The sequence below is a fragment of the Galleria mellonella genome, unplaced genomic scaffold (assembly GCF_026898425.1).
Source record: "Galleria mellonella isolate WM207_F2 unplaced genomic scaffold, CSIRO_AGI_GalMel_v1 utg184, whole genome shotgun sequence".
NCBI lineage: Eukaryota > Metazoa > Arthropoda > Insecta > Lepidoptera > Pyralidae > Galleria > Galleria mellonella.
The window spans coordinates 8,690,564-8,713,296 of record NW_026442025.1 but is presented as its reverse complement, the minus strand read 5'-3'; the positions used below and the strand labels follow the sequence as shown (position 1 = coordinate 8,713,296).

The following is a 22,733-nucleotide window of genomic DNA, read 5'->3' as shown; positions in this document are numbered from 1 at the left end:
GCTAATTATTCCATTAATTTTATATTTTAATTAGTAAGTTCAGTAGGACGATCCTATGCCTTACCTATACTATTTTTTGGAGGCGAACTACTACTTTTTAGTTTGGATAGGGTGATTCTATTTACTTACTAGTATTTATCAAGGGGTAAATAGATACATTTACCATAAGTTGTCAGTAGATGATAGTATATTTCCAATTCTCGAAAAATCAGGGGAGCCAAAGGTCATTTATCATAAAATTCAGTAACAATTTACATTTGTAACTTAAAATTTTCAAAAGATGTCTCTTGACATGTACCATATTAACGATATTTATAACGATATCTTGTAAAAATACTAAATAGACTTATGTTGCATGACAGAATTTTAAATTATTTCTTAAAGAAACTATAAATAATAATATATTCCGTGGTCTAACTCAGCTAAGTACTAAAATTATCCAAGTAAAGGTAGAATGAACAAAATGTGCGTAATATGATCTATATTATCATGACTCAGCTAAAAAGTGGAAATATTGTATAATGGGATATCTTATGTGGTGTCAACTAAGTGTTAAGTTTTTATAGAAATAAGAGCGTCAAAGGTTTTCGAACGAAATCGAATGAACTAAGTTTTTATTTTTCTAATGGTGGGAAATATATATTTTATTGTCAGACAGTTCAGACATGTTTAGAATAAAACAACTATATATTTATTTAAAGCCTTATATTTTAACAACGTAAGTATCGTGTAACAATAAATTACGTAATAATAAAATAAATTAAAAATAAGTACGGACAAGGAACGATACAATTAATGAATTCATAATTAGACTTGAATCTTCAATTGTATAAATATGTATATCTCAATAATTGTATATAGAAAAGTAAAAAAGTAACCACTATATATTTTTAATTAGATTGTCAAATCGTATTTACGAATAACAATCTTAAAATTAAAACTGTAAGGCGGAAAACACACTGGCCACACCACACAGAGTGGTGCGAAAATCCAAAATACGCGTGCCGATAATATAACGTGGATTTCAAGTGTGATACCGTAATATTAATATAGTATTATATATACTTGTAGCGATAGGCGTATTACGCGCAATGACGAACTTGGATGCATTTTTAGTTATAGTACTTCACACATTCAGAAATTTGTATACAACAATGAAAAATGCGCACACGCGCCATGCTGCGTGGTGTTGCCAGTTAATATGTTTTTCGCCTAACATCGTATATGACTTAAGGACCACATCTACTTGCGAGTTTATTGGGATATTTGAAATGAGGCTTTTTGCCAAACGTTGTATTATTTATGATGGTGAATGTTTATTTTCTGTGATATCGCCGTAAACTTGCCATGCCACAAAAACACTAAATTGTCAAAGAGCGATTCGAAGCGAACGTTGAACGTTGTTATTTAGAGCTTCATATTTACAATTCTTCTGATTGATTGTTTTATACGAGAAAACACAATATAACTCTCTGAATAAATTTTTATCTAAGAATTATTAAAAGGTCTATTTTTCGAATTCTCATAAATCAATTAGTTGCTCAAATTGTAGATAATTTTAAAAGTGGTAATTTACGCTTCTAAAGGTTCAACAAGACCGAGTCGTAAACAACGGCTTTCGTAAACAACCGTAAACAAGCGCTTTTTGCGAGTATTAACCCGCAAAAAGCCCTGTCACAAGTCATGTATGTTTCTGACAACATAATATCGTCGTTTAGATACATGATATTATATATTATCGCTGCGCAATACTCGCTCGTAGAAGTGGCAACTTAACATCGCTTCCAAATGACCTAGATATCAACCTAGATAGAATTGTCTAAGATAGCCATTACCAAAACGCACCTCAGTCTTGCATGCCATTCGGGTTTCATACGGAACTTTGTGTATGGAGACTAGATTCGTAACATTGTCATTTACTGCCATTCTTATAAATAAAGTAAGTAGGTAGACTTAAATTAAACATAGCGTAATCTCAATCAGTTACTTTGGTAACTTACTATTAACATTAATCATTTACAACTTTGTTTTAACTGACTTCTATAAAAATTCGGATTTTTAGAATTACAACATGGACAAATAGCGTCCCATTGTCATGGCACTAGAAGTTCGTGTGTCAAAACAAGAATCATTTGGAACTCTTCATCTCAGTTGTGATTTTTTTCCGTTGTATCTTCTCATCTGACGTCTGTCTCTGGAAGAAGGCGTGGAGGCTCGACATGGAATTCTGTGCAAGTTGATTTGAAGGAGACCACTCCAAGGATATCGATTGGTGTCTTCCTCCATTCGAAGTGCCCCCCGCCGTCCTTTCAGCTTCAACTTCTTCTGTCTCTCCCCATTTTTCTAGTAGATGCAACAGTAGATCCTTCGTTCTGTGAGCATTGTTCTCATCTCCTCTCCTGTAAGGCATCTGTCTACTTTTTTCTGGGCCATTTACTAATTTATCAATTTGTTCTCTACGCTTATCAAACTCTTGGAAGAAGCTGTTCCGCCTGTCAATAGGTTGATCGGGAACATCTCTGCTCATATTTGTAACTCGTTTAGACCTCGTCGATTTGGCCCACGGCATTTTGCTAGTCATCGGCTTTTCTGGTTCCCTCTCTGAGAAGAATGTTGAAGTTAACTTGTGACTGGACTTTGATGTGAATATCCTCTTTTCTTTATTAGTGGTGTCACCATTTGTTATTGTCTTAATTACTGTTTTGGATTCCTTTTTGAAACCGTTTGGTAATTTTTCTTCTTTTGACATAACTGACTTTTCCGTAATATTCTTGTCTAGCTCTTTCGTATTGTTGTTATTAGCTAAATCTGTATTCATCGTTGAAAGCATATATAGATGATCTGATAACTTCTTTATCTCTTCGGCCAGGTTTTTCCTAACCATCACATCTTGCTTTTTATGTAGAAAGCAAGTACTGTCTGACGCTCGTCGTTCTACGGGATTATATCGTGGTGACAAGAAGTTATTTTCTCTCAATGGCGGTGGTTCTAAATCGTCTTCATCGAAAATTACATCTGGGGAACTACTGAGGGAACTTCTCGGAGAAGGCGAACAACCTCCAATAGACGACTTCTCACAATTTCCATTCATTAGAGTGGTGATTTCATGTGATTGGTTGTCGAATATATAGGGAGAGTTGGGATGTTCGCTCCACCTCTCAACAAAGAGTCGGAGGTTGTCTTTTGCTACGTCTAGTTCGTGTTTTGGAGAGGGCTGCGGTACTGGTGGCTTGTCTTTCTTCACTGGGGGTCTTTTCACGATCCACTGGTGGCGTAAGCACTCCGTGGCACTGGGTCGTGACCTGCGACAAAGACCCTTGTTACTATGAACCCCAACACCTACGATGGTGTGCATTTATGGATGTATCAGAAGGATAAGTGATGCGTGCATATTCGAAAGCTTCTATTCAATGAATAAAGATTACAATAGATATTTTTATAATACACAACAATATATGGTATATACATATAATCTTTGCTTGAGATAAGTGGATATAAATATAGTTCTACTTTCTACTCTAGGACTTAACTAAACACATAAGAGGTTAGCACCTATTGTAAGTTACAAATATTTATATCGTGCAAAAAAATGTAATAATTGTTAGTTATCTACAATATTTATTGTGTTGGTGAAATTAAAACATGTAACAAAGGGTCTTTATCGACAGGCTGAGTAATACAGCTTTTCAAGTATTTTTTAAGATATGATATTGATAATATAAACATTTATAGCTTTTGTCCTTAGAAAGGTTATTAAAACAAGTCTCATTCGAATAATAAACAACAAATATTATAAAATAATGAAAAGGAGAATTTTAGAGCAAGCCTATTTTCTTTAGCGTATAGAAAATACTATGTAAGAAGAAAATGAAATCATTAGCATTCTTGTAAAGGAGTGTACTTACTATCAATAACATTGAATATTCTTTTTAAAGAAACAAGTGTTAAAAACAAGAAAAATTTTAGAAAATAAAAAAGGGGGAAAAATAAAAATAAACTATAAATCATGCAATGACAAAGACTTTACAAGTCTATGTTAGTATGGAAGGATCTGAGTTTTTTGTTGTATTTCGACTCATTTTCATAAAAGATTTTCTCAAAAGAGATTTAATTTTATTCGTACAAAATATTGAAAAGAATGCTAATGATTTTGATTTAGTTCTGTACATGTATATATACTGAACATGTATAAAAAAAGAAATAGGCGATAAAATATTGATATATTTAAATAAATCGCTTCTGCGATTTATTAAAGAAAATATAATATTAAATGAGTATTTCACTTACTCTTTGTCTTTCACAAGGAGCTTGCTGATAAAATCTTTGGCTTCATCAGAGATTTCATTGAAGGCTTCATCATCGAAATCATATTTTGCTACGGTTACATTTGCCATTGTCTCTATATCTGTTTCGCCCATGAATGGAGACAAACCCGATAGACTGTAAAGAGAAGAAATGAGTAATGTTATATATACATATATAAAACATTCTGTTATACACATATAGTTTCCTATATCTCTGTTGAAGGTAGATCAACTCTAATAAGAATCATTTTGTACATCTTTGTAATTAAATTTAATTAAAAACTTTATTCTTATTTTAATAATAGTATTTAATTTAATTTAATATTTTATGATCCTAAAAACATGAAATGATTCAATTTGCAATTTATCAGGTTTTTTTAAGCCTTAGATCATACGAGAAATTAAAAAGTTCTTAACAATATGTCTTGCTGATAACATGTCGAGTTTTTGTCATTATATATAGAATTATTGATTGAAAAAACTCATTTTGATACTTTTCAATCAACTTACAAAGTAGAAAACTACGCGATATCTTCGTCAAATGTAAACCGATTTTAACGATTACCTTTTAAAATATAAGATTATTCCTAACATTAATTTTACTATGATTTAAATCGAGTTAACTAGTAAAATCGATAGTCTTTTCTGAAAATAACTTGGTAGGTACTATTTATTTAATAGAAGAATAAAATTATACTCACAGGACGTAGCATATTACTCCAACCGACCACATGTCTGTACCATAACCGATCTGGTCAAAGTTAACAACCTCCGGCGCGACAAATTCCGGGGTGCCGAACAATACTTGCAATTTCTTCTCCGGGTCATAGAACCGCGCTAAACCGAAGTCTATAATTTTTATTCGGTTACCTGTCTTTGTTAGACACAGGATATTTTCCGGCTATAAGAAAGAGACAAAAATAAATTAGAAATATTATACTTAAATTATCCATACTATAAATATGAAATGTGTAAGTAAATTTGTTTGTTTGTTACTTCTTGACAACTCAATGGTTATTATCATGAAATTTGGTATACATACGATAATGGACACTTTATTTGCGAAAAAAAAATATTATAAGTTATAATATTATAAGCTTGGATGACTAAAATGACCATCGAGGATTGTTTCTTGTTAGATCCAAAATACTGGTCTGCCTGACCAGTATTTTAGAAACATAGGTAAAAAAAAAATTGCGGTCAAAATACCCCTTATTTATTTAGACCATGTTGGTTATCACTAAATATACAAATTTACTCATCAGAAAATATAGTTTCAAATTAGCTACAATTTATAGGTCTGTTGTACAAGTTGTAGCAGATAGATTTATAAATATCGAGCGTGTAACTGTAGAAGTAAAAACAACAAAAAAACAGATATTTTCGTAAGAAGATTGCAAAGTTGACAGGAATAAAGAAGTACAGATAAACAATCGAGACGGAGCGACCGACAGACAATCATAAAACTCTCGCGCATGCTTTTCCGCCATTTTGATTTATCACTTGGATTCGAACCAAAATACCTATCCGGATCGAGCGAAATGCCATTTGTTATTATGATTACAACACCAGATTGGTATTGCACTTGGATCAGTTTAATTAGGCTAGATAGACGGAAATTAGGTAGTTGAAGTTTAGCCATATTGTCATATGTAAATATGGGATTTTAAAATACGCGAAATTAGGTTTAGACTAAGTTTAGTCACCGTATATAAAAATCAGAATAACAATTATTTACAAATTAATAGTATAAATAAATATTATTTACAAATTATAAAATACAATCATACGTGTCTTATATTTTTTTTTATTAAAAATATAAATTTCTAAAGATGCTGTCGAAGTATACTAAATAGGAAAATCACCATTATTAATAATTTGCTTTTCCTATAATTTCATGTGCATATATCGATCTTCACTTCAACTACTACGTTTATGACAAATTTCATCATTCATTTAAATTGATTCATAATGAGCCAAGAGATAATAAAAAATAATCTCACTTTCACATTAATCACAGTATACGCAATGCCATTGTCTACACCATTAGTGATTAAAGCACATTAGCATTTATTTTCATCTTTTTACTTTACAAAATACACGGAAGATTTGCACTTAAACAAAAGAACATTTCCCTTTGCCAACCTTTGGTGGTGGCATGTCTGGCACAGTTGAGCCATGGACATAGCCAAGTTAGAAGTGTTAGTGCGCTCAATCACAATTTTACCTTCATGTCCAAATGCAATATATTTTGTCTGTGGACGAATTCGATGCCTTCGCATATCTGCCGCATGAAGACTGTGCAAGCTCGTTCTGTCAACACGAAGTCTTCGTCAATCACTCTCTCGAATAGTTCTCCGCCCGTTATCCTGAAAGAAGGAAATATAGATTAAAAAGATTTGGTTAATTTTTATGACATTTAAAATGGCAAACAAGCTAACGGCTCTCCTGATGGAAAGTGATAACCGTCGCCTATTGACATGAATAGTACCTGCCATGGACATATCAGAGTATACTGTGTCGCCCATGATACCCTTATGCGTTAGATTATCATGAGCGACACAGTTCCTAAGGATTAATTTCTGAGTGATGATTTCACTACTATATCCCATCTTTTAAACCGAAACACAGCAATGTAAGCATTGCTGCTTCACGGCAGAAATACGAGTGAGACAGAGATATCTTAAGACTTTATTACTTTTGTATAGTCTCACTCCGGTTCTCGGATTTAGTTTATGATTTTCAAGTTAACCTTATAATATACATTTCTTCCACTCACTAAGGAATAACTATATATTCTGGTATTCCTATTCAGGTATATATGAACAAAAAGGTCTTTTATAGATTTTGGAATGCCAAATAAGCTGACCACCTGGTGGAAAGTGGTAATCCTCGCATATATCATTACTTCTAGTTTTTCTGAAAGAAGTAAATGTAGTCTAAAAAGGTTGGGTTCAGTTTGGGTCTTGCAACGTGAAACGTTTACACGCAGTTATTTCGTGTCAGTTAATTAATCTATTTTATTTTTAGAAATTCACCTTGGTGTTGACGGAACACCGCGATAAGCCACGGGTTCTTATAGCTACTGTGAATTTTAAAAGAACTAATATGTGGTACTAATTTTACGTAATTTGGAATGACAAACAAGTTGAGGATCAGCTTGATAGAAAGTAATAACCATCGCTTATAAACTAGGGGTGTGCACAATATAGCAACATATAGCAATATATATATATATATATATATATATATATATATATATAATATATATTTGAAAACAGTAATACCCAGTACACTAATTCCAATGTATATTATATATTTAATGGATATAATTTAGGATATTGCACCGACTTTAATCGCAACAAAACCCCACTGATTTGATGACTTCTAATCGTTTCAAATATCAGCAAATATGTCTGTTAATTTAAAAGAAAAAATATCGTTGAATTGAGAACTACTTTCTTTTTAAAATCGCTTATAAAATTATAAATCTCCAAATCTAAGAATTAAATTAATTATCACAATATTAAATGACAGTTAAGCGTACTTGTTTAATATTTGTTTTGACATTAAAAAGCTTTTTACAGAGACTGCTAAATTATTCGTGAATATGTTGAGTTAACGGTAAACACGAAGCAAACTGTATAGACTGGATGCTTGATGAGTCATAACGTGAACTTAATAGCTCAAACTCGGAAGCCTGACCTCAGAGTCTGACCGAGAAATGTTGAGATATCGTGTAAGCTACACGACAATGTGAAAGCTTAATAATCAATATTTAGATTTTGAGTTTTAATATAAGTACCAGAACATCGTAAATAAACATATCATCATCATTGATTCGAGAGTCACTTTTTTACAGGGTTTTATTTCGAGTTTTCCTTTTTTTGCGTTTGTGAGTCAGTAACTCTATACGAATGGCAAAGTCATCTACGCTAACTGAAACGATTCTAACGACAGAATTGATTTCGAATTCTCATACTAATTTGATACCTGTAGTTGATGCGTTGTGTTAGTACACAATCTACTAATCGTCATATCAGTCGTTAACTGTCCACTGCTGGACATAGACCTCTCTTATAGACTTTCGTAAGGAACGGTCCCAAGCCACTACATCCACCGGCTGGCTGGTTGGCTGTTGTGTTAGTATATGAGGCTCAAAATATTTTGTCGTTTCTGAACACATGATACTTCGGGAATTCAGTTTCACTAGTAGAATTTTGATTATTTCTTGCACTTATAAGCGATGGAATATTTTTTTTTTTATGAGGTGAAAGTGGAATGGTCTCCTCGCCTGCGCTATTGGTTTAAATCAGTTGGTTCGTCATGGTGAATTTAGTAGGATATTTACCTAAGGGTTCCCAGGGGGAGGTCGACTTAATAGGGTACATTGGGGGAAGGGATTATTAGTACTGCGGACTACCAGTCTCATTGCTAGCAATATACCCAACCAGGTTGACCTCCCCGTGGCCTGGAAACTATAGTGCTGAATTCCAAGTGATCATCACGATGGGCTGACCTGCCTTTTCATTCTCACTTATCATCCCTCGTTAGAGCCCCGCTAGCGTTGTTAACGCTGTTAACGTAGGCGGGATTAGTATTCCCTTATCATACATAAAAAAAACAGGGTACATCATCAGCAATGAGAAAAAATCTCACCCTCACAAACCCTTTCTCGCTATGGTGATCAGATAATTACCACTACAGAAAATTAACAAAATTTATTTAATTAAATTTATATTCATGCCAGGCTCCTTACGTGGTAGGTTTTTTTTATAGGTGATAATGAAATAGTAACCCCACCCGCGCTATCGGTATACACCGGCGGGGCACCAGTGAAGGATGATAGATGAGGTGTTTCATCCTCATCAGTTGGCCCATCGTGATGAATTCAACGAAAATTGTTCACGATGGTTTCCAGGCGGAACCACGTGGAGGTTGACCTGATAGGGCATATTGCTAGCAATGGGGCTGTCAAACTCCATTGCTAACATTCCCTTCCCCCCTACGTGGTAGGTAGGGAGTATATACTATACTTCGAAAAATTTTCGTCAGAAACTATGCCAAAGCTTCGTTATTATTGATGCAGCGCTAAAATAGACTGATAAAGACCAAGGTCGAGTCCAGACAACCACGGACTTTCTCTTAGGCCAGAATAAATTTGGCGGATATCCATCTTCGACGTTACATATTGACATGTTTAATTGGCAAAGTATTATATTTTTGGTTTAATGGGGTAATTGACTGAAAAGTGTTAATTTTAATTAAGACAGAAACCGTGATATTTTTGCATATTTTAAATTATATTAATATTTTATAAGGTTATGGAAATCTATCTATATATAATATAGAATGCTATTGCCGACATTTTGTAGTTCTAAAAAGAGGAGCAATTCTATACATTAATTTGTCATATTTCAGGCATTTTCAATTAAAGCTCTCTGTCGACTTGATTCCTTCTGACGTCTTGAACAATTACCGTCATATTTTAACAAATTAATACAAAACAATATTAAATTATACCTATAAACCTTCATATTGAATCACTCTATCTATTGATGAAAACCATATTAAAATCTGTTGCTTAGTTTAAAAGATCTAAGCGTACAGACGGCGGGAAGCGACTTTGTTTTATACTATGCAGGAATAAAGTTCTGCTTAGTATTGGTGTAGATGTCGCTGTGTTATGTTTATTACTATTTTTTCTTTTTATTAAAATATGTTTATCATATTAAATGAATAGCTGGAATATAAAGATCTTCGTATTAATAAATTTAAACGACCAATATTAATAACCAGTAGTTTGTTTTTTAAAAAAAATCACAAAAAAATACTTCTATCATGAAAAACCAATAATTTGGTTTAAAAATCAAAGTACTGAATCGATTTTGATAAAATTCCTATGAGACCAACCTAAAAGCACGTTCTTTCAGATAAAAAAAAATGTCCAAAATCATTTTATAAATAACGGAGTTCTAACCGAAATACGTCCCTCTTTCTTTTTTTGCAGTCGATTAAAAAAACATGTGGATTACGCAGCGAAACTAAATAATTTGCATGTCTCAAGTACCTAGCATGTTTTACAAGATTACGCCATTATATTTAAATGCGAATCCAGCCGTTCGTTAAAATATTTGTTCACCTCGATGCGGTGATTAAATGTTAAATCGCGTTTACTGAACAACTATAAATTATTTTAACAATGAGTGTAATAATTATTTCCACGTGTTTCAGTAATTTGTACAAGTGGTCGCGGCGGCGGAAATAAATAAGTACTACTTACCTACTTGCATATTTAATATGCATATTTGTAGCATAATCTTTTCAAGAGTTAATATATCTATATATGACTTCAGATAATAAAAAATCCAAATCGGTTTATAATGATGACTCTCTTTTTTTTAAGTCGGTTAAGTCTAAATAAAACTGAATATAACAAAAAATGCAGTATGTGTATACATAAAAAAATAAGTACATAAACAAAGTATGTTTGTCCCGGGTGAAAAAGAGAAAGGTTATAAATAAAAGTTAGCAACCCTATTATACATACGAGGACACTGACTCTAGAGGTTTAGATAGAGACAGTCCTCTGTCTCTATAATATACCTATATTTACTTATATCTGTGCATATAGCTTAGACACCACCGTCAATTTTCAAGTGTAAGTATGAAATGTATCTAAGTATGTAAATATCTTCGAATTTGTATGTAATATAAACAGCTTGTTAAATAATAAGTTAATCAGATTCTTAACCAATAAATTTTTTGTTCAATCTCATAATATAGTTTAAGGGCTGTATAAAATAAAAAACTATGAAACTATGAAACATGTGATTTTATTACTTCCACTTTTTCTATTACACCTAACAAGTACTCGTATTACACATATAGAAAGTTCTGCAAATTATAATTAAACCAATGATAAAATCTAGATAGAGACGAACAATGAAATACATCGAAATACCCAGGGAACGTACGAATATTTATGTAAGCTGTTTTTGTATACTGTTTGTTTTTAAAATCTTTCGCACGCCACAGAAATATGTTTTGCTTCGAATTTAAATTTAGAAAAATCTTGAATGGACGCTGCCGTGGTGTAAACAGCTGATTTCTCCCGCCATTTTTTTGCAATGACGTCACGACGACATGTTAGAGTTTATTGCTACACGTTATTTATATTTCAGCGAAGAGCAATTCAACGCAAGCTTTTGTGAGACGGATGTGGTACGTCATTAATCTGCTAGGATTTAAATAATTTTACATCGAGATTATGCAGATCTCCTATTTGCTTGTGTTGTACTATTATTATTATATGACAATAGGTATACACCATATCCTATATAATATATCTAGATGGAGTGTCAAAAAATGTTCCAAAATTGGTCAGTCGGCTGACGTAAATCTATTTACGTAATAAAGCAAAAAAATATTTATTTCAACACACTGTTCTCAGGCATTATTAGTCGGATATAATTTTTTTCTATGTATTTGATAGTTCATTTCTTGAGGAACTGTTCAACATCACGATACGACCACGGGCGAAGCCACAGGACATAGTTAGTAATATGTAATGTTCAAATGACATTTGTCATTTACAGTTTTCATATAAATCTACTAATTTTTTATTTTGTTCCACAAAGAAAAATCAATTTCAATCGAAAGAAAATTTAAGGATCAATATGGGTGTATATCCCAATGCTAGCAATATAATTTGTCAGATCGATCTCCACGTGGTCTCCCCTGGAAACCATCGTACTAAATTCCATGTGTATTCATGATGGGCTAAACGACTTATCTTTTCATTCTCACCTATCATCTCTATCTGGTGCTCCGCCAACGCATAACGTTAGCACTTATGTTCATATATTTTTTTTAATGCAACTTAGAATGGCAAACAAATAGACGGCCCACCTGATAGAAAGTGGTAACCGTCTCTTACAGACATGAGCAGTATTATGGACATAACAGAGTATACTGTTTCGTCCATGATATCTTTCATACGTTGCCATTCCTGGGGAACCATTTCACCCTTCAAATCGAAACACAGCCATGCAAAGACAACTGCTTCACGGCAGAAACACGAATGGGATAGAGATGCAAACGATTTTTGTACAAAGTCTCCATCTGGTAAATATGGTATTTATATCTTATCTATTGCTTTCGAATAGAAGTGAATTGTTCTAGTTTTTAAAAGCATTATAAATGTCAACAAATATTAATTACGTTGTAAAATACATCATTAATCACCGAGATAAGATGTCTAATTCATGGACTAGAAGCGTTTTCACTAACATTGTTTGCTATTCGTCGTTAACCTATTAAATTATTTTAGTGAAATTTACACACGTTGAGATAGTGAGATAGTCTGTTATTTTGCGGTATTTTATAATATTATACATAGAATAGATATATCTACTTAATGTAAATAAATTGCATAATTAGGTTAATGTAGGTTTTAAGTAATAGAGTCTACAAGAGAAAATGCTAGGCCGGGGTGATACCTGTGGGAAGGTATTGTCCCAATGGTCCTAGGGGATGTGCTAATATACCGGCTTATCCAGAACCAGGGGACTACAGATATCTTAAACCGCGGGATATCGCTAAGGTACAAAGGATACACGAAGGATCTATGAAATGATGGTATAAGGCAGGGGGAAGCACAAAAGATCCCAATGGGTCGACGTGCAACAGCTTAGCTGACTCCATATGTGAATATAAGATAAGATAATATACCGGCGCGTCCCCCGAGTGGTAGGGTGAACACGGCAGCCAACCTATCTTGAGAGAGGAGACCTGCTCTTACCATCAGGGGGCGGGTCGCTGCCGTCGGAGATGTAGTGAGTGCGAAAGCGAACCCATGTCTCCGACATATGGCACCTCGAGGGTATATCGTCTGGTTTTTGGTGGGTACACTCCCACCTTACGGGGGGATTCCCACAGTACCCATTCACTTTCCCCAAGGTGTATGGGTCTGCATAAAGCATTTTCCAGACGTTAAAAAAAAAGGTATACTTGAGTTAAATATATTTTTAAATATAAACTCCAAAAATACAATAAAGTAGGTAAGATCAATATAATATAGATCTTAGAGAGCACTCGTGGATATTTGTTCCTTTCGTAATTTCTAAATGGATAATAATGGAATGATAGCTCCGATGCTGGCGGGATATCAGAGAGTGATGTTACTTAGATAATCAGAGAGTGATGTTACTCAGGATAGTTAATCCATTAAGACAAACTAGATTAACCATGATAGTTTCCAGATAAATGGAAGTCAAATTTTTAGATGCTTCAATGGACTCCTAATTAATATTACTAATAATCTTCTCTATTTGCAGGTTAAAAATTGGCAAAATGAATGACTAAAATGATGATTACTCGAAAAAAAATGAAATACGCAATATAAAACAAAGGAATTAAATGCATATTCCAGGATATGAGCGAATGATAATTTTATAATAGGCTAGGTAGACCCCTGCCAAGTTTATAATGAGAATGAATAACATATTACAAACGAAGGACGATAAAACTGTTAAACGGATCCTTTATCGAATATAGATGGCGTCGTAAGATGGCGACGCGCCAACTATGCGCCGTAATATCTGACGCCTCTTGACGCCACTGTTGCTTTTATAAACACGTCTATACTGTGCCGACGCCATTTACGGGAGCACTTGACTTTGACGCATGTTAGTATTGGATATGTACGTTTATATGCGTCGTGTAAACATAGGGATCAGTTGTGATATATATTTGTACGTTTAAAACGTTACGTTCATTCCCAATTTGGAGTGTATCCGGTAGAGCAGCGATGTATATAGATGCCAAGGAATGTTTTTATTTTAATTGCGATTCAAAAAGTTGGTTATATTATGAAGAGAATTAAAATCCGAAAGCTAACAACAGTATTTATGAAGCTGAACAAGTATATAAGGTGAGGGGAGAAGGGATTGTTAGTAATGGGACTAGCCACCTCATTGCTGCCAATGTACTCTATCAGGTCGACCTCCAGGCGGTTTTCTCTGGAAACCATCGACCTGGTAGAGTGGGCGAGCTAGCAATGGTTTAGTTAGACTCCATTACTAATATTCCCTTCCCCCTCCTCGCTCCCGTAGACGGGGTTATCATTCCATTATCATTCATTAAAAAAAACTATAAGTCGGAAATAATAATTATTCAGGGAAAATATAATAATAGCTGCTGTGATATAACAATGTATTTTCAGTGAGTTGACTAAGTTGTTAGCGAAGGCAAATTTACATTTAAAAATAAAAAAAAAGTGAATAATGTTGTTTGTAATATTGCCAAGCACATTCAAGAGGGAGTGACATCAGTGTCGCTGTCGCAAGAGGTGTGGTTGTGGTTGTGAGGTGTGTCTGATTCAACAATATCTATGTTGGTAGTTTTTCAAACGTTCAAGTATCCATATATTGATATAGAAAATAATAAATTAAAATAAGTATATAATAATAAATAATAATATAATAATAATAATTATAAAATTTGGTCATACTCGTATTTTCAAACATACTTTTTTTCTTTTCCTTAACTATAAAAAATGTGATGGTTTTTTTATATTTCTTTTGTCAGTAAAAGATTGATTTATTTTACTTTAAATTTTTTCTTTTATTAACTTTTCTCTACTGCAATATGACTAATTGAAATAGTCAAATATATATATTTATAAAGTTTCGATTTGAAATAGACTGATACTGGGTATTAATATAATTCAGAAATAACGTCTCAGGATTAACTTAAACCAGGATAATGCGCCTTAAGTCGGATGAACAACATCTTTAGTTAATAGAACACAGAATGTCTATATATACTTATTGATACAGATATCTATTATGACTTGGCAAGAAATTGTTTGAAATTTAACAATAGAGTACAGCAATGTTTAAAAATTTCGTACGATCATGAAATCATGCGCCCGTCCGTACAGTCTCAAGGGCAATTATTTATGTTTTATTTGGGTTACGATCTATAACGTCTTACTAGATCATAAATATTTTTTATTAAAGGACGTTATTGAGAGCTTTTATGCTTTATTTTCCCGACTTATTGCCCGTTTGCACTAAAATTTCATATCGCAAAACATATGTTTGTAAAGTGTTGAAAAGTTTCAAATTTGATGCAAAAAAATGTGTATCAATTTAAATTTTGCTATACATTCCCAAATAAACAGAGATGACGTAAAGACTGGTTTATTTATTGACGGTATCTTCTCGGCAGAATGTTACAACTATCCGAAATTAACGGAATCGTGACAAAAAATTGTTTGTAAACAAATCTATTTAAATGTAATATTTTTGGGATTGAGTTTTGTTTACTAGATGTAGTGAACATCAGTAGACTTGCTCAATGTGTGTAGGATTACAGTCGTAAATTTAATTTAATACATTTATTTAATATTTGTAATAAATATATGAAGATCCTTCTAATTTTATAAATATGAAAGTGAGTTCGTTTGTTACGTCTTAGCACCTTAACAGCTTAACTAATCACTATGAAATTTGGTATACACATACTACATGGGGCGGAGAAGTACATAGGCTTTTTTTTTAATGGGTGATAATGGAATGGTAACCCCACCCGCGCTATCGGTATACACCGGCGGGGCACCAGTGAAGGATGATAGATGAGGATGAAGCAAGTCAGTTAGCCCATCGTGACGAATTCAATAAGAATTGTTTACGATGGTTTCTAGGGGGAACCACGTGGAGGTCGACGTAATAGGGTATATTGTTAATAATGGGGGTGTCAATCTCCATTCCTAACAATCCCTTTCCCCCAGTACATAGGCATTAGGCAGGCTTTATACCGGTCAGTAAATTTATTCCGGTTTATCGTTTGCCACTTCGAAATTATTTTCAATCACACAATAACTATTAGAACATGATTTCATAATTATTTTAGTAATCGCTTTATGTAATTAATTTAAGATTAATTGTTTCTTGTAATAATAAAATGATGTGACTGCCAAACATCAAATTAGTGCAGGTCACCGCATGATGTGAGAAATACCCGATTTTGTTTATTTTTCTATATATGTAGGTGCATATACATAATATTGATGTTACTTTCCAGTCATACATACCCATTTCAACGGATATTTTATGATTCAGCGTTTCGACAACGACTGACTTTCACCTTGTTGACTGATTTGTTCCAATTTTATGTTTTGTTTTTGTTCGAAAACGATATGATTTCAATAAATTGATGTTTTATTTATTGTTAACTCGATATGTATATTTCTAAATGAAAGGACGAAAACCAAACCCTTCTCACTTTCTTTACAAATTCTACTAATAACAAAATAGTAATGTTTGTAAGATTTTTTAATATTTTAATAACTTTTAAGCGACTAAACGTATATATATATATATATATATATATATATATATATATATATATATATATATATATATATATATATAAAAAAGTAGTTTAGTTTTGAAATTAAAATAACAAATTTTGCAACAATTTAAGTCGGTTTTTTCATTAAACACAATCTTTAATTATCAATACGAGTGGCATCATGACAGTCTAAATCTTGTTCGGCGTTAGAATAAAAGTGAAATTTTAATAATTAATGTCCAGAAGGTGTTCACACCTGTCGACACCGGCTCACCGGTCTGTCAACAACCGACCTAATTATCTCACGAATTATTCATAGTCTATTTATAATATAGTTTTGTACCTGGTAAGGTTTGGTACATGAGTAGCTTTATATCCTATCTTAGCACGTAGAATACTATATACACTGATTCACTTGAATGAAGCAGCGGGGTACAGTTAATTGTTTATATTTATTAAAATCTATCCAAGGAATAGCGTGCAGCAATGCGGAATTGTTATTTATATCTTTGATCTGGTTACAGAAGTTTGATGGTAGTTTACTACCAACAAACTGTTATGATAAAGCTACGGAACACACGGCCGAAAACTCCAACAAGATGCGGCTAACTGGGCACCTTGACCGATATAGGTGCAGAAAAACAAAGATGATCCTTTTTAATATATTTATTAACGACATCATTAACTGTTTTCAGTTTTCTGAGTTATACATATTCGCAGACGACTTGAAGTTTGCTAGGTTGATTACAACTATTGAGGACGCATTAAAGCTTCAAGACGACTTAAGTAGACTACATAAATGGTGTCTCCAAAATGGCATGAATTTAAACACTAAAAAGTGTTTTAATATGAAATTCTCTAGAAAATTGCACATTATTGATTATCCATATTCAAAATGAAATAATTGAATCTAGGAACACCATAAAAGACTTAGGAGTGACCTTTGATACAAAATTAACTATATAGATAATGTAGTTAAAAAAGCTAGCATGATGTTAGGATTTATTATAAGAAACACTAAAGATTTTCGTAATAGTCGAACCAAAATTATTTTATATAATAGTCTTGTCCGCAGTATACTGGAGTACTGTAGTGTAGTCTGGCGTCCACATTATTGTACACATGTTTTACGTATTGAACGTATTCAAAAGAGATTTTTGTGGCACCTCTCGTATCTAAATAATAAAGGAATAAAAAACTCCTCTTACATTGACGCTGAAGCATTTTCATATCATCTCATTAGAAAAACGCAGAGATTTTATTGACATTTCTTTTGGTTTTAAAATACTGACGCATATAATAGATTGTCCACAAATGCTTCAATTGTTTAACTTTCGTGTTCCCTCTAGAATACCTCGGAAACAGATAACACCTTTATGTCCTCCTTTAAGAAGAACAGTGTTAGGAGCCAACTCGCCTGTACCCAGATGTAGGATTCTGAATGCTCACAGCGATCAAATTGACATCAATTTTGGACCTATCAACAGCAGATATAGCTTATTGCGGAAAATCTTAGACATAAGTTCATAATCTACTTATTATTCAGATAATCTTACTGTTATTGTTAATGATTTATTAAATAATATAATAGTGCATGTGGTGTTCGCGTATAAAAGATTTTTACATTAGGCAAAATTATTTTTTTGTGTTATTAAGTTGCATGTAAAATGTAAAAGTTGTATGTGAACCTTATTAAATAAATAAATAAATGATGCGAACCAGACCTCTGCAATCCAGCAGTGACTCATTCGCTCGCGATGGAATTGTTTGAATGAAACGATTTTAGAATGCATGCGGAATTCATACGACCGATTCTGACCGATGCGCTGGCACTTGGCATAGCACAGCTGAGTCAGTGTTCAGCATTCATTATTCACGCCCACTACGGCGGTTTAATAAATAAACTATTACGAAAATATGGCTGTACTATGTCGACGCTGGAAAAGCAAAATGTGTTAACGTCACTATCAATGAAATGAGCATTTTTTATTCGTCGAATGGTACTCTACCCTACTAAGTACTATTATAATCGCGAATGTTTAAGTGCATAAATGGAAACATCCAATTTACTCTTTCATGCAAAAATTACTAAACGGATTTGAATAGAATTTGATACATGGATAGATAGGTGAATAGTAGTAATGGTATACTTTATATTATGATTTAATAAATTTATCAAAGCAAGTCGCCGGCAATTTAGCCAAATCACAAAGGTATCAACCACAGGAATTTCTTTGGTTTATATTCCTTCAAAAAGGTTGTATTAGGATTTCATCAGGGACAATAACGCGCACGTGATGCTTCTAGTGTTGCATGCGTCCATAGGTTTCAGTTTACCATTAGACGGGTTGCTTGCAACGAAGATGGCAAATACTTGTTGCCATCTTCGTTGTAAAAAATCCATTCATTTTATTGTTTTCTATTTTTTATTGATATAATAATGTCATGTTAAAAATAAAAAGATATAATATTAACTGTATTACTATATTAGAAATTTATTATACTAATCCTGGTTTTACTCTCTCGATTAGTTTTTTTTTTGGCTTTCCTGTAAATTTAATTAAGTACCGCTTAATGAATTTTGCATTTTCAGCCTTAACTCTCTATTTCGTGTATAGGTACATTAGAAATGACGGAAGAGCGCATATCTTGCCGGATCGTCTGCAAGGTGACGATGCGTTTTGTTTGGATTTCCTTGCTTTGGAACATGTTGAACTCTTCGCTGAATCATCGTAACCAGGGTCACGTTTGTTACTCATTTTGTATTTTTAATTAAAAAAATCAATATTTCAAGTGTTTTGACAATATTAGGTATTTTGGTACCATCTTATATGTTGTAGAAATTACCGTTTCATAAAGTTCTTTTTTATTGGCAGTTTATATTATAAATAAATAAATATTTTACTAATGAAAATACTAAAATAATACTAATGATTTCAATATCATATAGATTTTGTTTAATTGTCGCCAATAGATATGATCAGTACCATAGTCATTATATAATTTAGTCCAGTTTGAATTTTAATTGATACGTTTGAACACGGGTAACTGAAAGACAAGTCCATTTTGACTACGTCCAGAAGACTGAGGGCTATGTAAGTGAGAGAGAGAAAGCTATACTCACAGTTCTAGTACGACGCACATATATTTCCCCCACTCGTATGCATCATACAGCTGTATCAGGCGAGGATGTCGGAGACGCCTCATCACCTCCACCTCGCGTTCCACGTTCCGCCGCTCGTCCCTTCGGCTGACGGAGACCAGCTTCGCGGCGAGCTCCAAGCCGGTACTCTTCTCCCGGCATAGGTATACCGTGCCGAATTTTCCCCTAAAGAATTGATAGGATCATGAATAATAATCACAAAACAAAGTATAATTAGTACAAGCACAGTTTGGGAAAAAAGCATGCTATTTAATTCTTAATAATATTTTAAATGTGAAAGCTTGTTCTTAAATAAATTCGTTTGTTTGTTACCTTTTAGCGCCTTAACGATTCAATCAATCATCATGAAATTCGGTATAGACACAGTAATTCCAGCCAGTCAATATATCTCAGTCGGGGGGAAGGGATTGTTAGTAATAGGGTCTAATGAACCTATTGCTAGTAATATACCCCATCAGGTCGACCTCCACGCGGTTCCCCCTGGAAACCATCGTGGTTAATTCTAGTGGAATTTGTCACGATGGGCTAACTGACCTGCTTTCATCCTCATCTATCATCACTCACTGGTGCCCTGCCAGCGTGTACCGATAGCGCAGGTGGGGTTACCATTCCATTATCACCCATTAAAAAAAAACATATCTCAGTCAAACAAACATAGCCGCAGTTAAAAACTAAAATATACAAATCGTAAGAAAAAAATTTACTAGTAAGATATTCTGGATCGGACTCAAAGCATCTAGCTTTGGGTATCTTAATTTAAAACATGATCAAAGTCAACGAAAGAAGTGACAGAATGTCTTGTTTCTTTGTCTGATAAGCCAGTATTTTATTGTGAATAAGGCATATTAATACGACGCAATTATGCACGATTTGATTACGTATAATTTTTCACGGCGTAATAATTTGCAGGCTTTTAAATAATTCAATTTGTTTGTGAAAATTATTCTGATATGTTAACTGTCCACTGCTGAATATAGGCCTCTCCCTATTGTGGGATTTTGCCAGTAGTTGCCACGCTTGGCAGGCGGATTGGCAACCGCAGTCAAGCTTTAGAGATGTTTCAAGAGGGATGCAGCTGCCCATTCCTCGCTCTCCTTAGTCGCCTTATGTCGGGATCACACAGCATATTATACTTGATATAATTACGTATAATTTTTCACGGTGTAATGTTTTGCTGAATTTTAAATATTTCTACTTGTTTGTGACAATTACTCAGGTATATTTTCGTTTTGTTTTGGCATTGCATAATAATTAATTTCGACAGAATATGAGAGTTCTCGTGTTTATTCCCGCGTTCATATCATTACCGGTTGGATCCCGGATGATTCCGTAACTAGTCGAGTCGGTTATTTTTATAATTAATAGTAATAAGTACCATACAATTACGCCAATCAACCGGTGTTTAATCTAGGATATCTTGTATTATATGGAACCAAGCAAAAATTATCTGAGAGCTAAAACTCTCAGTGGATCTGGTTGATTTGGGTAGACCCAAATCATCCAGATTCGAGCCAATTCAGAAAAGTTCCTTTCCGCAATTGGCCCAACCGGGACTCGAACTTGGGACCTTATTTACGCAAAACAACATACGCACCACAATCCCACGAAGTTCATCATATCAACATAGATAATTATAAAATAGATGAATAAATAGGTCACAATTCAATAAGAAAATATAAGAGTATTTTAATTATATCGCTTAATACAGATATTTCATATATATGAGACAATACACGACTATAGTATGCCTAGATGAGATACAACAACATGTAAGAAATTAACGTTCCTTGTAATTTGTAGCAGATAGGCACATTACTCATACTAATTGCTGTTTAAATCTTTACATGTGACAAGATATTAGTTGAATTGAGCATGAAACTGGCTTATGTATATGACCGCACATTAATAAACTTTTTCTCTTTATCAAATATAAGTGATTTGTAAATGAAGGTAGATAAAGAATAGAGATCGTAGATCCCTGTAATGTCATAAAGAACCTGGGATGAAGGTAGACGATAGAAGGTAGAGGGTAAACTATACTGGCCTGCGATGACTAGTACCTATACTATGTTCTTTTGTGTTATCTTTCTAGGTTTTAAAGTCTAACGAGAAACAAATCTACTGTATATATATTAGTTCGCTTACAGTAAAAATTTAAAATATATATATATACAACATATATTACATAACAATATATACAACATACATATAACCATAAGATACAAAATGGGAAATTTTATCTGCGAATATCCGTCAATATATGATAATGCTTATTTTAATTGGCATAAATATTATTATAACTCACCGGCCGATCTCTGAGAGCATCTCGTAAAAGTCGTTGACATCCGTATTCCGTTTGATGGTGACATCTCGATTCGGGAAAGGCGGTTCTATTTCTGTAATGAGAACGAAAAATAGGGTTACATTCTTTAATTAAATAATTTTAAATAATAACTGTGGATTAAATGAAATAGAGCGTTTTCGACGTTTTATTGGAGTATTGCTATTAAATAGCTAAGCATCCATTGTACTTTATCATCTTCCTTATCATTTCAGCCTTTATTTGTTTACTGCTAAACATAGGCCTCTCTATAGATTGCCTTTGCCATTTAGGATTTTGCCTGTAGTTACCTTGCTTGGCATTGTTGCGGATTGCCAATCGCAGTTAGGTTTTGGTTGTCTTAAGTATGTATTGTTTAATGGTATTTACGTATAAGCATTACATTATCACATACATTTATGTAAAGTAATAAGTCAAAAATAAGAGCGGAAAAGTTAAGCGTTGTCACTCGTTTTGAACCGACTTCAAAAAGGAAAACCTTACTTTAGTTGTATTTTTTATGTTTGTTACTCACAACTTTATCATTTATAAACCGATATGGAAATTATTTTTAAATGAGAAGATA

At 33.3% G+C, this 22,733-nt stretch overlaps 1 protein-coding gene across 2 annotated transcripts in view; it reads right to left on the bottom strand.

Moving 5' to 3' along the window:
• Window positions 1-688: 688 nt before the first annotated feature.
• The window catches only part of LOC113512136 (myosin light chain kinase, smooth muscle-like), a 39,966-nt gene continuing 17,921 nt past the window's right edge, over window positions 689-22,733 (bottom strand). For both annotated transcript variants that reach the window (XM_026895931.3, XM_026895930.3), the window contains exons 3-8: window positions 22,133-22,223; window positions 19,789-19,992; window positions 6,532-6,673; window positions 5,006-5,205; window positions 4,288-4,440; window positions 689-3,302 (exon numbers count right to left, since the gene is read on the bottom strand). In XM_026895931.3, coding sequence (XP_026751732.1) covers window positions 2,129-3,302; window positions 4,288-4,440; window positions 5,006-5,205; window positions 6,532-6,673; window positions 19,789-19,992; window positions 22,133-22,223 — 1,964 coding nt within the window. In that variant the 3' untranslated portion in view covers window positions 689-2,128. The remainder of the gene's footprint in view (window positions 3,303-4,287; window positions 4,441-5,005; window positions 5,206-6,531; window positions 6,674-19,788; window positions 19,993-22,132; window positions 22,224-22,733) is intronic.